This window comes from Lactuca saligna, chromosome 8 (genome assembly GCF_052625555.1).
Source record: "Lactuca saligna cultivar CGN05327 chromosome 8, ASM5262555v1, whole genome shotgun sequence".
In the NCBI taxonomy this organism is placed as follows: domain Eukaryota; kingdom Viridiplantae; phylum Streptophyta; class Magnoliopsida; order Asterales; family Asteraceae; genus Lactuca; species Lactuca saligna.
In genome coordinates this window covers 12,141,898-12,158,395 of record NC_136424.1, presented here as the reverse complement: position 1 = coordinate 12,158,395, position 16,498 = coordinate 12,141,898, and the positions used below count along the sequence as shown (strand labels likewise).

At 34.7% G+C, this 16,498-nt stretch overlaps 1 protein-coding gene across 1 annotated transcript; it reads left to right on the top strand.

Annotated features, from left to right (window-relative positions):
* The first annotated feature begins 13,310 nt into the window (after positions 1 to 13,310).
* LOC145009401 (uncharacterized) lies at positions 13,311 to 16,377 on the top strand. The gene is made up of 9 exons (XM_078968105.1): positions 13,311 to 13,319; positions 13,618 to 13,647; positions 13,698 to 13,727; positions 13,832 to 14,155; positions 14,248 to 14,329; positions 14,716 to 14,975; positions 15,067 to 15,229; positions 15,292 to 15,725; positions 15,874 to 16,377. The coding sequence occupies exons 1-9, from the start codon at positions 13,311 to 13,313 to the stop codon at positions 16,375 to 16,377; spliced, it is 1,836 nt and encodes a 611-aa protein (XP_078824231.1).
* The last annotated feature ends 121 nt before the right edge of the window (positions 16,378 to 16,498 follow it).

Here is a 16,498-nt window from a genome sequence, read left to right as displayed (position 1 = left end):
TGGATAAGAAGAAAGGAAGATGGGCAGAAGAGCTTCCTTTCATCCTGTAGGCAGATATGACCACCTCTAAAGTAGCCACAGGTCAGACCCCCTATTCCTTGCTGTTCGGGACAGAAGCAATGATCCCTACCGAAGTAGTGATCTTGACGGCAAGATACTTGTTCCAAAATCAAGAAAACAATAACAGGATCCTAGCCCAGGATCTTGACACTATTGATGAACTCATAGATCTTGCCAAGATATGCATTGTTGCTCATCAAAAAAGGATCACCAAGGCTTACATTAAGAACATAAAAGCCAGAAAATTCCAAATAGGAGACTTGGTATTAAGGAAAACATACCAAAACACCAACGATACCAGTGCATATAAATTAGCTCCTAAGTGGGAAAGACCGTTTCTCATATATGCTGAAGCAGGAAAAAGGAGCATATTGGCCAACAACACTCGAAGGAGACATTTTGCAAAGATCCCAGAATGCTATACATCTCAAAGCATACTATATGCAAATAAGATCGATTGGTCTTCAACAAGACCAAGGTGTACACATTATTTACCTTAAACTTTTCATCAGTACTTATTTTATCCTCAAATACATTACTAACTTAAGGATCGGAGGCGCGTTAGCTAGATTAACTGTAACGCCCGCGTTTCCAGGCTAGGCATTTTCATTGATGTAATAGTCTAGGTTAACCCTTGTAACTCTTTTTGAAGTATTAATGATGAAATATTTGAGTATTATGCGAATTATGTGTTTATTTTCTTAATTATTATACTTTAATGAATTAAGAATAAAATAAGCATCAAATTTGAAGTGTGGGATAATCCCAATATATTTGCATAAAGATGTAGTGGTCGAAACAAGGATTTCGAAGATATAAAGAATGTCGAAATCCGAGTTATAACGAAGAAGTTATGACATGTCGAAGTTTCGCGACAGAACCGACAAACGCTGAATGACGTAAAAAGTGAAATTTACGTTAGAGCGATATTTAGCCTTAGTGATCTAAACAAAAGTCGTAGAGTTCGTTAAACTGAGAGCGTGCATAAAAAGAACGCCAAAATCTGACTTCGTATGAGGAAGTTATGATTTTTCGAAGTTTCGACTTAGCGGTATGCAGTCCGAATACTCGATTTGAGACCGGGCGGTTTTTAGCCGAAACAATCTAAATGAGAATCGAAGATCTCATTAATTGTAGTAAAACGATAAAAAGTTATGCGAGAACGGACGTCAAACGAAGAAGTTATGAATTTATAACGAAGTTTTCCTGTCCGGGCCTACTAAAAATAAATAATAAAAATAAATTCAAAATTAGCCGACGAAGTCTAAACGAAAGTTGTAGAGCGTAGTCTCACCTACACGTGGATATAAAGAACGTTGAAAACGGAGTTCGTATGAAGAAGATATGAATTTCCGAAGTTTATTAAATAATTAATATTTAAATTTAATCTTTAATTCGGATGTATATCCGAAGGAGTCACTGATCTGATCCGGCGTACGCCCAGTATACCGCGAAGCATGACGCACCTCGCACTCGAGTTCTTCAGATGACGCATGCAGTGACGAATTCGGAGGCTTACGCCCCGCGTAAGGCTGTACGCCCAGCGTACGGCGAGGCCTCAGCCTCCTATAAAAAGGATGCGAGGGTTCCATGTATTTTTGCTCATTTCTTCTCCTCTTTGTGCCAAAACTCTGCGCGTAAACCTCCGAAGCCATCCCGACACCCCGGATCTCATATCCAAATCAAGAAGGAAGTTTCACGCTCCCGGGATCCCGAGAAGTGCGATTCCCGAGCCGAAGCTCTGCCCGCGAGAAGTTCGATTTTTGTAGAGATCTTCCAGATCTGCTGAGGATTACTACTTCTGCAAGCCGTAGTGTTGTCCGATCATCTTCTGATCAAGTGAGTGTGTGGTTACTTTCTTCTAACGCATAATTATCAAGTATTTAATATAAAATACGTGTTATGTGTATATTTTGTTGTTATATGCGTGAATGTATATTCACTTTCTTCTATCTCATAGATATGATTTATTCTCTATGAAATACGTGTTATGTGTATGTGTCTCATCTGTTGTTTTGGAATATGTATTGAATGAGAATGCTATGCAGGTTTTAAACTATGTATAAAAATATATATTTTTATCTACTAATATGTCGGGTAGAACATGGGTAGATAGTTGACGTGTGATAAATAGATGAGAGGCCTCGATGTTGTTTTTGATTCAGTCATCTAGTGGAGTTTAGATGACGACCACAGACTTTTCTAGACAGTCATGTGGAACGCTAGCAGGTTCGCCACATGTAGGTGTTAATGGACTTGGGTGTTCATTCGTTGTACTCCATCCCCCCCTGGTTGCCTTATTTGACATATATTGCCGGAAAACCCCCGAAAGCATGTGTTGTCGCCCCGATGAAATATTCTTAGACTAGGTCCATTGTGTTAGTTATTTTAGGGACATAAAATGAGAATAACGGGAATGGGTAATTGGGTTATTGTTGGTTGATGAAAATTAATTTAATTATTTATTGTGGGTTGAAAACTCTATATGTTCACCAGGCTCCCCAGCCTAACCCACTCAGTTTTATTTGTATTACAAGAAGTGGCGCAAGGGCATAAGATGGATGAACCATCAAGTTGTTTTGTTTACAAGTCTATATATGTATATATTTGTTGAATGACTTGTAATGTTATCGTTTATGCTTTATGGTCTATATCGGAACATGACATCCCGAGTTTTGATTATATAATGAAAATACATTTCTTTTATGAAATGCTTTGGTAAATATTATTTTATCACGTTTTGTTTTTGGGAACAAATTCCGCAACTCTTTCATATCAAAAGGATTTACTCTGAAATTATTTTGAAAACATAAATGAAAATCGGTCTTTTTTGGCCGAGATTTTGGGGATGTCACACTAACGCCCACCCCTAGCTAACGTATGTTATGCAGTATGACGCACAACTAAGGATCTCCACAAGTAATGATCCTTAAACATAAGGATCTTTAATATACTGAAACATAGGGATCCTCGAGGTTGAAGATCCTGAAATATAAGGATCTTGACACACAAATATCTTAACATATCAGCACTTAAACAAATCCATTGTATCAACAATAAAATCTTTAAACTATCATATACACAAGCTAGAGACTGATCATCTCTCCTACGCTTAAGGGTACTAAATCCCCTCTGAGGTTTAAAAAGCTAATTATCACTTTCACACGAACTAAGTTTTATACACCTCGCTTGAACACACGATATCTAACTATAGGATATGAATATGGGTATCATTTCACGATGTAGTGGCTTGGCAACCCTCTATCTTTAAACATAAGTTAAGATCCTTAAGGTTTATAACATCTTCATGTTATCACACGTTGGGATTTTACCCCATAAATTACATAAGGTTTATAACATCTTCATGTTATCAGATAGTTTATTTTGTTTACTTCTTTTTATAGTTTATTTTAGTTTATTTCATCCATAATTTAGATAATCTCCATGCATATTTTCCTTTTTGTTATTTTATGACTATTTCGGGTACTTTCGAATTTTGTGAGCAAAATTGCAGGTTTTCGGGTCTAGTGCAGCGGGAGTGTTCAGGACGTATGGAAAGCGATGGGATTTGGTAGACAAAAAAGGATGTTAGGCTTGGTGATTATGGAGATGATGCATGGAGCGAGCTTGATGATTATTTGAAGGCTTGGGGAGAAATAACTTTAAATTTGCAAGATGTGGGAGTTTATTCAAGCGTGCATAGATTATTAACCGGGCGAGTTTAGAGGATTTGAAGAGGCCAAATTGGGCTTAAAATGAGTAAAAACTTGAAGAAAATGGGCTAGGAGGTGATTGGATTCGATCTGGGCTAGTGGGATATGCTTTGGAGACCTAAAAACTCAAAGAAGCCCATGTTAGGCACCACCCGTGCAGCCGCACGCGGGTCGTGCAAGGCCTTGCAGGGGCATTTCCGGGAATTCATGTTTTAAGCTATATGGGGAAGGTTGGTGCCTATCTTTTGCATACTCTTGGACATCCGATTTTTGAAGATTCTCTCTGGAGTTTTGAAGACTTTTGAAGGCCAAGAACACCTCAAGAACATCATCTTTTTACCTCTTGATTCTTGCTTAATGTTTGGTACAATCTTCTCTAACTTTGTTTCTTTGAGTTTAGCCATGCTTGGCTAAACTAATCTTGGTTGACTTTTGTTGAATCCTTTGAACTTTTGTTAAATGTTGAAGAATCCATGAACATGTTCTTAAATCTTTATGGAAATGTTTTGTGTTTTAACATCTTATCACTACTTTTATGTTTTAGTTCATGAGTTTAAATGTGTTTGTGGTGATTAGTTGGCTAATTTCTTGATTAAGTAAAGGATCCTCAAATTAGCAAGCAACAAATGATTTTTGTGTTGTTTTTTCTTCACACAATCATGAAAACATTTCCTCCAACATGGTGGTGAAAGCATTTGACCCCTCTTGGATTTGGTGACTTTTTGGTTCTTAATGCTAGTTGACTTTCACTAATTACATGCTTAATGGAAATTATGACTTTAACTAAGGAAATTGCTATGAGCTTCTCTAACCATTTTAACAACTAAGAAAATTCTAGGTAATCTCAAGCTTCTTGGATTACTATAGCCAAATTAAGGATTTAAATCAAAGTATTGCACCATTGGATTCTAATGATATGTTCATCAAAAGTCAAAATGAGGAAACTTTAAGTCAACCATCTCTCCCTTATTGATTTTACATCAAACTCTTATTTTTGTTGCAATTGTCTATTTAAATCATAGTTAATTGTAGTTTGTTTCAAGTATTTCAAAACATCAAAACCCCCATTTTTAATTTATTGTCATATTCCAAGTATTTTTACAAAGAGATTTTTCATAGAGTTATCAAATTGAACCAATCTCCGTGGATTCGATCCCTTTACCGCTATACACTATTTTAGTGTGTAATAATTAGGTTTATTAATTTCGTTGTCCTCGACAACCACCATTATCACACATTGGGATTTTACCCTAGAAATTACATAAGGTTTATAACATATTCATGTTATCACACATTGAGATCTTACCCCATAAATTACATAAGGTTTATAACACCTGCATGTTATCACACGTTGGGATATTACCCTAGAAATTACATAAGGTTTATAGCATCTTCATGTTATCACACGTTGGGATTTTTCCCCATAAAATATACATAAATCGTAACATTTTCATAAGTAAGGGTATTTCCTATAAGATATGTTACAAGTTGGGATCCTCCCCAACATATAACATGTTATTAGTTGAATTTATGGTATCACCCAAGAATATTGTCAAAGTCTATAACCTAAACAAGTTATCCTAAGAAGGGAATTCCCCCGTATGATTTAGTGACTAAGGATCCTCATCATTAAGGATCCTCATCGCTATAGATCCTCATCAACGAAGATTCTTATCATCAGAAGTCAACAACGATCCTAAGATCTTTTCTAAGTTGAGATTTATCCTCAGCAAATCCTAAGCTTCAAAATCTTATGAAGCTTAAGAAAAAACTTGAAGACGATCGGTTTCCATCTGTCCTTATTCACGAAAAACTCTAAGTGAAGTTTAAGGATCCTGAATTTTCTAGTATCCTAAGCAAAAATCATTTGATTATCAAAATTCAAGTATGCTAAAAATGATTCACTAAGATAATTTTGTCTAAGGATTTTTAATAGGAACCAAGTTTTTCGGGATCCTGATTATTTAAGGATCCTAATATTGTAACAATCATGAAGAGAAATCAAGAGAGAGAGATAAAAGGAAAATACTGCCATGTCATTTAAAAAAGTTGCACATCAACCTACTAAGGCAAAAACTAAATGTCTTGAATAAAACAAAAACTGCTTAAACTAACTTCTCGCGGGCCTAGATCTTAGCCTGGTCATCATCGGCCGCATCCTTATTCTCCACTCCATCGGTCAGCAACAATACAGGATCCTGATTGGCGGTAGCAGGCTTGCCAATCAATTTGGCCAATGCCTAGCGCCAACCGTCCACATCCCAAGAACTTGTATTCTCCAGATCCTCCACCAACTTGATCTTAGCCTCCGAGATAGCCATCATAACACTTTTCTTCGTATCGACGATCACCTCGTCGAGATCCGCATAATGTTCCTCCTCCTTATCTCCCTTCTGTTTGCTCAACAACTCCACCCTAGGGAGGAGATCTTCATTGGTGGCCCTCCATAAGTCCTCCGTGATAGCCATCATCAACTCAAGATCCTTATCAACTTCCCAAGAGCATCCTCGATACTAAGGTTCTCTAGGCTGAAATCTATGGCCTCAGAAGTCTTCCACTTACAGGACCCTGAAGCCTTAACTGTAAGGTCTATGTGAGATCTCTTGGGAATAGGAAGTGTGACACCTTTTTCTTGCTTAACCTTGATCAAACCACTAGTCATATCGTTTTCAAGATCCGCCAAACCAAAACGAGCCTTGGATAAAGTATGTCACACCCCAAAATCACGAACGACGGAAACGTTCAGGGGTGGAGGACGTCATGTACAGTATCACAACAGTGTAAAATAGTAAACAAGCAACAACATCATCCATTGCATTATAAGTAAAGTTTTAATACATGTGTGTTCTTTCATTGTAATAAGACACCAAAAATACATAATCAAAATAAAAGACGAGACTTGTCTGCTCCGTCTTCTCAAAACCTGGCCACCGTACCTGTCTACTGATGACCTGAGAATACAAGTTATTTTGAAAGATAGTATCAGCTTTAAAGCTGGTGAATTCATAAGTATTTAAGTGTCATTTTCTTGCTTTGATAAACTGTTATGAATGTCCTGTAAAACCTTTAAGTAAGACAGTTGATATAAGTATGAAAAACCCTAAGAAATCCCTTATTTCCTACTAGTATGAAATGTAGTCTTCTACTAAGACCCGAATGTTTTGTTATGACAATGTAGTCTTCTACCAAGACCCGAATGTTTTGTTATGACAATGTAGTCTTCTACAAAGACCCGGATGTTTTGTAAGTAAAATGATAGTTTTTCCTTCTTTTTGACTACTACGAACAGTAATTGGTCTAACTCATCGTTTATGTGAATATATCACAAAATAAAGTGAATAGGAAAAATATAACCATGTAAGTGTTATCCCTGGATACCATAACTAACACGCCATCGCAGTAAGCGATATGAATAACCTAATGAACATCCGAAGATTGTCCAATTGTCCTCTGTAGCAGTAGTAGGTTGGAGGAAGGGTTAGTCCCGTAGCCGACTCCTAATATAAGTGGTAACCTAATGATCATCCAAAGATTTTCATCTCATCCTCTGTTGCAACAGTAAGATGGAGGAATGGTTAGTTCTGATATCAATCTATCTATCATAAGTGATAACCGTAGACATCCGTGGATGTTCATTACCCGTGGTGCTAACAGATGGGTTCCGAAATGGTTAGTCCCGTCTAGATATCCCGTCGAACAGGGATAAGCAGGAAAATTTACACAGAAGGTACGAATAAATCTTCCTCATAACTCTAGGTACAAGTATCCAGGTAAGTGAATACAGGATAATGTATCTATGTAACAGTACTCATGTATGTTATTCATGTATCATGTAAGCATATGTAAACGTACTCATGTATCATGTAATCATATGTAAATGTACTCATGTATTAGGTAATCATATCTAAATGTACTCATGTATCAGGTAATCATATGTAAATGTACTCATGTATCATGTAATCATATCTAAATGTACTCATGTATCAGGTAATGTACTTGTGTAGACTCATTAATGAACTAACTCTTGTGTGATTCCTTGTAATAGGAATAATGTTTGATATCTTCAAATTATCCCTTCGATAATTTACTGAAAGGTAATTGATTATTCAAGTAGGTTTATACACTTTTACTACTCAAGGGTGTGGGAAACTAAATGAAAGATGACAACTATAACATCGATACATATATAAGAATATAAGAGTATATGCATAGTTTAGTTCAAGAATGTAAAATGGTTTTGTAAGACATCTAAGGATTTTGAACAAATATAAAAAACGACTTGATGTCATTTTGATAAACATTTCAAAAGTAATACATTTGATAACAAAGTATTTTAAAGATAGAAAACCATTTCATGCATCACATTTTGTAGTATGTGAAATCTGTTGAATGAAAACACAGTTATAAAATACATATAAATGATTTAATAACATGTTGTTTTCTACTTGTATCCCCCCATTAAAGCATTTAAAATCATTTAAAACATTGATTAGGGGTATGAACTCACCTGTAGATGGTGATTTGGATGAACTGAACGGTGTAGGATTGTTAGGTGCCAAGTGAGGACTTGTACACACACTATGATCCTAATGAACATATAATCACACATATATGCACTCAATTAGTCTTAAATTACAAATTGAAAATGTTAAGACACCCTAGAACAAAATAAACACTTTATATAAGTGTTTTAAGCCCTAAGGATTGCATCTGAGCTATTGTGGGACAAGGTACTTGAGTTTAGGGTTCCAAAGGACCCCATATATGAATTTACTCTCCATATACCATCACACATATAGTTTATGGTTGTAAACTCTTGAGTTTACGGCCGTAAACTCCCAACCTTGGTGGTATTTTGTGTTTTGAAGTTCTAAATTATCCCTAGAATTATTCCAACTTGGTGGTTCAATTCTTGGAAGGGTTTAAGGCATAGAAACACTCCTTTGAGGAGTTTACGGCCCTAAGGCCATTTCCCTTAGAGTTTGCAGCCGTAAACTCTTAAGGATGGGTGTTTTTGATGCTTTCAAGTCTCTTGCACAAGTGGTATAGGTTCTAGATTTTTATTCCAAGCATATGAAAGCTTTGGACACACTTTGGTGCCCTTTAATCATGTTTACGGCCCAAGAACCATGTCATGGCCGTAAACTCACTTTGAAAGGTGTTTTTGATGTGTTTAAGGCCTTTGATTAAATGGGAATAAGTCTATGTAAATGCCTAAGGCCTTAGGTGCCTTAAAAGCACCCTTTTGTGCATGATTTTGGAGTTCACGGTCCAAGATCCTCTTGGGCCGTGAACTACCAAACTTGGGTGATTCTTTGATGTTTTCTTGTCCCTAATACACATACATATGAGTCTAAGGTAGTAGCATAACACAAGGGACGGTCTAGGCTTTGTTTCGGGAGTTTACCTCCCAAGAACACCTTGGGGAGTAAACTCCTAAATCTAGTGATTTAGCCTTCTAAATCATGTCATAAACACATATAAATCTTTCTAACACTACTTGGAAGAGTTACTTACGTTTTGGTATAAAAACCTGAAGATCCGTGAGAGAGAAAATGGCTTTTCTCTAGTTAGAAATGCGAATAATGAATGATTTTGGTTCATAATTCTATTTATAGTCCTGATATTTTTGGCAGAAAATATTTTATTCCCGAAATGATCTCTAATATAATAGAGTGTTGGAATAATAGTGTTGCACAAAACTCTAGTGCATCCACTCTCCTGATATTTCCTGAAGTGTAAACCCTGAATTACTCAAACTTACACGAAAAGTCTGAAAATTAACTGTGACTGCTATAACTTCTATTGAAGTGATATGGTTTGTACATAATGGAAACTTCGGGTTGTCACAGAGTAGTCTTGGAACTTGACAAGGATCCCTATCAACTTAGGATCCTTATCAGTCTAAAAGAAGTATCCAAGAAAAATAATGTTACAAGTAGCGATAAAAGCGGTAGTATAAGAACCCTCTTGGAGACTGGAATGTTCGAGCTTGAACTACCTTTCAAATGCAAGAAGTGCAAGAAATTTGGAAATCTTGTCCTCAGAATCACCAGTAACAGGAACAAGTTCCTCAAATTTAAACACCACACCGAAACAAACAAAATAAAGGAAGTAAATTTCAAGATCCTTGAAATATGAATTCAAATCTTACCCTTTTTAATCCATGTTTTCGAAAAGGAATCCCCATTGGGAATCGAATCACGTCTCACGAAGAAGTATTTTCCTTCCAAGCACCATCATTTTGTTTCGATTTCAGAATGAGGTGGTGTTTGTTTGTCTTAACTCTTAACAGGAAATGTGAAGAACCAAAAGTAGAAAGATCATAAATGAGAACCAGCTCAGGTGACCCAATGTCCATATTCTTGAACTGATTCAAGCGATCAATCCAAAATAGGATCCTCCAAACCACAATCATTATTTGGATATAAGAAATTTGGGTAGTCAAAAAGAAATGACGAACGATACCAGAAAAATGATAAGGTAAACCTAAAGTAAATGAGTATTCGGGAAAGAAAACCCATGTCGAGGAAACAAAATCTGGTTGAATGTTGGCCTCAAAAGGTCGAAAAACTACATTGGAAGGAAAAACCCCAATGGATTTCAACGATTCCATATCCTCATCGTCGAAAGATCAAACCTCATCATAATATGAGATTGCCTGGTCACTAAAGTCATTCTCGGGAGAAGTAACAACGCTAGCCCGATGACAACTAGTTTTTTTAGCCATGACGAGGAAAATCGGAGCAACAGAAAATAAGTGAGAGGAAAAATTCACCTTCCCAATGAGACGATGATGACTTGAGAGAATAAAAAAGAAATTACCGGAAGCCCATATTTATAACACAAAAGAGATAAGAAAGATGATTTGACTGCTTCTCGGTTACCTCGAGATGGATAAAACTTATCCATTGAGGGATAATTTTTAAACTCTTCTTTATTTCATTTTCTCTTTAATTTAAGTTATTCCTTTAATATTCTCGAAATTAACTCCTACATTTGCAGTAATAACTTGAGGGCAATTGTTAGGGCTAGGATCCTCAAATCATTCAGGATCCTCAAACCTTATTAGATATTCAGAATCCTCAACTATCTCAGGATCCCAATTATTACCATTATTATTATTATTTATTAACATTTATAACGGTTATATTTCGTTCATAACTAACATATGTGTAGAAATAGTCAAGAGAAGACTTATTCTCAATAGAGTTTCGTCTCAACTATGCTAAAGACCCGGAGTACCAAGTCAAACAACGTTTACAAAGCTGGTTATAGAGGATCCCAGGAATATTGGACATCTTGTTAGCTAGTTTGGACTGTAGATCGACACTTGTATCTCGCACACGACACACACTGCTAACTCTGGGCTTACTCAAATAACTTTTTTCTTTGTTTTTACCGAAATATTCTCTGTAATCATCATTTTATATTAATAAAATCATCAAGGCAAGTGATAATTATCACCTCCCAAGGTTTTGTGCCGGAGATCCTAGCAATGATCAAGGGCTTTCATTGTAAACAATTGTGTCATTCTCTTTACCTTTTTCTATTGCACAATTCAAACATGACAACCTCTCATTCAATCTGGTTGATAAATACAATTTTTGACCAAAACAATAACAAAAGTGAGCATAAATGAGAAGGGTGCGACTTAATTACATTATATTTGTTGATATATATTTTAGAGATTTATGCACACTTTATTTTATTATCTATATGAATTTGACTTAGTTATGGTTTGAAACAAGTAGTTGTGTATCTGTTTTGAGAAAGAATTTGTAATGATTTCATTTAGTTTAAAATGAAAATTTTGGTTTGAAATATGAGACATTACATTGTGCATATAAATATGTAATTTAAATTTAAAAATATGGTTTAAAATAAAATATATACATGAAAATACAGTTTAAATGTATTAAAAATATGTATTGGCTACAACATCTTTTTTAATACTTTATTTCATTAATTCATACGTATTATACACATCCCTACATGTAGTGACGCGGTTGTTGGTCATGAGACAGTGTAATGTGATAAAAAAGAATAAAAAAGTTAAAGCTAAATCGCTAAACTAAAAAACTCTTGGATGAATGAAATTGTGAATGAGATTCATGAAATATATGTGTGTGTAGTATGATTATTTTGGTGTTTTAGAGAATAATGAACATTGTTAATACATATGTATGTATAAGTAGTAGAAATTATGCTTTAGAACTTGCAAAGGAAAACATATTTCTGGAAGGTCATGACACATTGAGTAAAGAGTCGCGATGCGTTCCCAAAGCGATGATTTGAGTTACGTAAGTTGAAAAGTAAGGGCATCGTACTTTGGAGGAATGCAAAGCGAATGGTTATAATATAAATAATTAATACATAACATTACACTTTAAGTAAAAAAAACTTGTATTTATGCAAAAAAAACGTGGTATGTGTATGTGTGTGTATATATATATATATATATATATATATATATATATATATATATATATATATATATATATATATGGTTAAGTTATTGCATGAATTAAAAGATTTGTGATAACTCAAGAACTCTTGATTCCCTCATTATTTTTTAAAACCAAGAATAATAATATATATGTAATAGTTTTATTTTTTTGTTTATATACAATAGGTTCATTTTTTACTTATATATAATAGTTTTTTTTTTTTGTTTAGTTTATGACCTAGCTAATTCTAAATCAAGCACATTGAGAAAACATTATGCATCTAATTTTATTTTCTTAACTATTGATCTGGTTTGATCGGTAAGGCCATCATATATAAAGGACACTTAAAGTAATTTCCATTATCTCTTTCCACATGAATTTTATCTTATTGATGCACTTGCAACCAGGAGCGGTCCTAGCTAGGTGCCCGGTGTGGCACCGGCAACACCTAGCTTCCGCGTACGTAGTTGAAAAAATTTCATTTTTTAAAATTTTTTACCTATTGTGCCACTACGTAAAAAAATCGTGCAACTACTAAAAAAATTGTGCAACTACATAAAAAAAAATTGTCACTCTATCGGGAATTACCAAACGAAAAAAAATAATAACGAGCCCACAATCCAATGTTTTAATCGATTATTGTCTAATAGCCCAATTGCTCAAAGCCCAAAATAAAACTTAAGTGGATAAATTAGCAATTGGGCTAATTGCTTGTAAAAAAGATAGCCCATCCTAATTATTTGAGTTTCTAATTGATGATCGGTACAACCATACAAGCAAAAAAAAAAAAACCGATTACACAGCAACGTAAACGATCATCCAGACGTCGACTCAACTTCTTGGCGCTTGCGGCTTGCCTCTAAGGTTCCAAAATTCAATCGATTGCCTAATGCCGATCGCCTCTGGATGACTTCTATATTCTATCGAGTCACATCCCAATTCTGTCTTCTTGATCGTGAGTCACAGCCCAAAATCGATTTTGTTGTTTGATTGATTTTAATCCTTGAATCTTGATCGATTTCTTGAAGCAGGTTTCAACAATAGTATCGATCAACTTCTGTCTAATTGTCTTCTTTCAATTTCTACAATGAAGCAAGTAAGTTTTACCAATTACCATTTACCAATTCATTTAGATATTTGAAATTGATATGTTTTTTTTTAAGTTGTTGATTGATGGTGAAATTGATTTGTTTTGTTGAAGTTATATTGTTTGATTAGGTTATATTCATATATTGCTATGTTTTTTTTATTGAATTGATTGTTTGATTAGGTGAAATTCATATGTTTTTTTTTATTAAATGATTGATTGATTAGGTGAAAGCAACTTGTTTTATTGAAGTTATTGTTTGATTAGGTGTAATTGTTATCTTTTTATTGAATTTTTGTTTGACTAGGTGAAAGCAACTTGTTTTATTGAAGTCATTGTTTGATTAGGTGTAATTGTTATGTTTTTATTGAATTTTTGTTTGATTAGGTAAAAGCAACTTGTTTTATTGAAGTCATTGTTTGATTAGGTGTAATTGTTAAGTTTTTATTGATTTTTTGTTTGATTAGGTGAAAGCAACTTGTTTTATTGTTTGATTAGGTGTAATTGTTATATTTTTGTAGGTTAAACGAAGTGGTTTTTGTACCAAAAGACAAAAACCTAATCCTAATGAAAGTGGTGAAGAATGTTCCCAAATACCAATCACTAATCAATCAATTCCTTCTGTTTCTAATCCTAATGTAACTCCACAAACACCAATCACCAATCATTTAATCCCTTGGGTTTCTAATCCAATTCCACAAACACCATGTTCTAACCAACCTAATGATAACGTTGACTTGAAAGATCTTCCAAAGAACCCGGCGGATAGGCCATTGATTACAAGTTACAATTCAAATATAAGAGATGATGTAAGAAGAGCATATTTGCTTCAAGGACCGTGTCAAGTAAGGGCACATAAGTTTCCTAAAAAAATAGGTGATAGATTTAGAAGATTAGTTCCTTCATGGTTTAATGACTTTGATTGGTTGGAATATAGTGTGAAAAAGAATTATGCATATTGTTTATATTGTTATTTGTGTGGGGACCTCATGGGATAAAAAGGAGGGAGATATGCATTTGTTTCCCAAGGTTTTGATACTTTGAATAAAAAAGATGCATTTCGGACTCATGTGGGTGATGTTGATAGTTTTCACAACAAAGCAAGAGAAAAGTGTGAGTTTTTAATGAGGGAAAAACAAGTAATTAATGTAGTCTTGAGGAGGCAAACTGAAGCGGAGGACAATAAATATAAAGCTCGATTACGTGTTTCTATTATTGTTGTTAGACTTTTATTAAAAACCGGTTTACCGTTTCGTGGTCATGACGAGTCGGTTAACTCGGAAAATAGAGGGCTTTACATTGAAGTGTTAAAAAGCCATTCGAGAGACTAGTGAAGAGATTTTTAACAATACTTTAAAAAATGCTCCTAAAAACAATCAACTAATTTCCCCTAAAATTCAAAAAGATCTTGTGCAATGTTTTGCACAAGAAGTACTTTTGAGTATTCGTGAAGAGATTGATCAAGATGTTTTTGCTTTACTAGTTGATGAATCTAGTGATGTTTCAAAAAAGGAACAAATGGCTATTGTTTTGCGTTATGTCGATAGTCTTGGCTTTGTGAAAGAAACATTCATAGGAATAGTGCACGTGAAGGATACATCTTCTTTGACCCTCAAAAACGTCATAAATGAAGTACTTACAAGTAATAAGTTGAGTTTTAGTCAGGTAATTTATTCTTTACTTTTTTTATTTCAATTTAATTATATATATATATATATATATATATATATATATATATTGTTTTAAATTTTAATAGATAAGAGGACAAGGTTACGATGGGGCTAGCAATATGCGAGGGGAATTCAATGGTTTGAAAGTTTTGATATTACAAGAGAATGACACGGCTTTTTATGTACATTGCTTTGCACACCAACTTCAACTAGTAGTTGTGCCTGTAGCAAAGAAGCATGATGGTGTTAGTATTTTTTTGAGCAAATTTCGTTGGTGGTTAATGTTGTTTGTGCCTCGTGTAAAATAAAAGACTTACTACGAGAGCAAGCAAGAGAAAGGGTGCAAAAAGGCTTGTGTAGTGGTGATCTTGAAACAAGAAGAGGGTTAAATCAAGAGACTACACTTGTTCGAGCAGGAGAAACAAGATGGGGTTCACATTTCAACACACTCACAAGTTTGATGAAGTTGTTTGCAGATGTTCTTGTAATTTTAGATTTTGTGAAAGAGGAGGGAGGGTCATTGGCAAACCGTCAACAAGCATCTGGAATCTTAGCATATTTTAAATCATATGAGTTCGTGTTTTACTTACATATGATGTATGACATTTTACACCTCACGGGTACATTGTCAAAGCAACTTCAAAGAAAAGATCTAGACATTTTGGAAGCGGCTTCGATGGTTAGAGGGACAATGGAGGCATTGCGGTCTTTTAGAAACATAGGGTTTGCTAGCATTTTGCCAAAAGTATCATCTTTTTGTCAAACACACGAAATTGAAACTTTAGATATGGAAGAGTTGTATATTGGTGCGAGAAACCGTAGGACTACAAAGACTAATAAGTTTCATTTTGAGGTTGAAATCTTCAACACAGTGGTAGATATGCAACTTACAGAATATCGGGATCGATTTAGTGAAACAAGCACCCAATTACATGGGTGCTTTGAGCCCTTGTGAATCATTTGCACAATTTGACAAATCAAAGTTATTGAAGTTGGGTAAGTTATACAAGTATGACTTTGATGATTCAGATATGATAGACCTCGAAGGGCAACTTGAGATATTTTATCACTCTTGCATGAAAGATGAGCGTTTCACTAGTTTGAAAGGAATTTCCGACCTTTCTCGTTTGATGGTTAGTACAGGGAAGCATCGGTCTTATCCGTTGGTTTATAAGCTTTTAAAGATGGCTTTAATATTACCCGTAGCGACCGCAAGTGTAGAAAGATGTTTTTCAAAGTTGAAGCTCTTGAAGACAGACTTGCGTAACAAAATTGGCGATGAATTTTTGAACGACGCATTGCTTTGTAATGTCGAGACGGAAGCACTTACGAAAGTTGAGGATGAAAAAGTAATGAAGCGATTTCAAAAGATGTCTGCACGAAGAAGACAAATTTAAATTATAATAGATAGTTGTTATATAATGTTTAACCAGAAAAAAAATTTGTATTAGATGGTTTATATTATGTTTGACCGGATTTTTTTTAACCTTCTATATTATGTTCGACCAGAAAAAAAAA

Excerpts from the sequence above, each read along its gene's own strand:
- LOC145009401 (XM_078968105.1), top strand. Across the intron at positions 13,728-13,831 it reads CTTGTTTTATTGAAGTCATT|GTTAAACGAAGTGGTTTTTG; the intron begins GTTTGATTAGGT and ends ATATTTTTGTAG. Across the intron at positions 15,726-15,873 it reads TTGCTAGCATTTTGCCAAAA|AATATCGGGATCGATTTAGT; the intron begins GTATCATCTTTT and ends TGCAACTTACAG.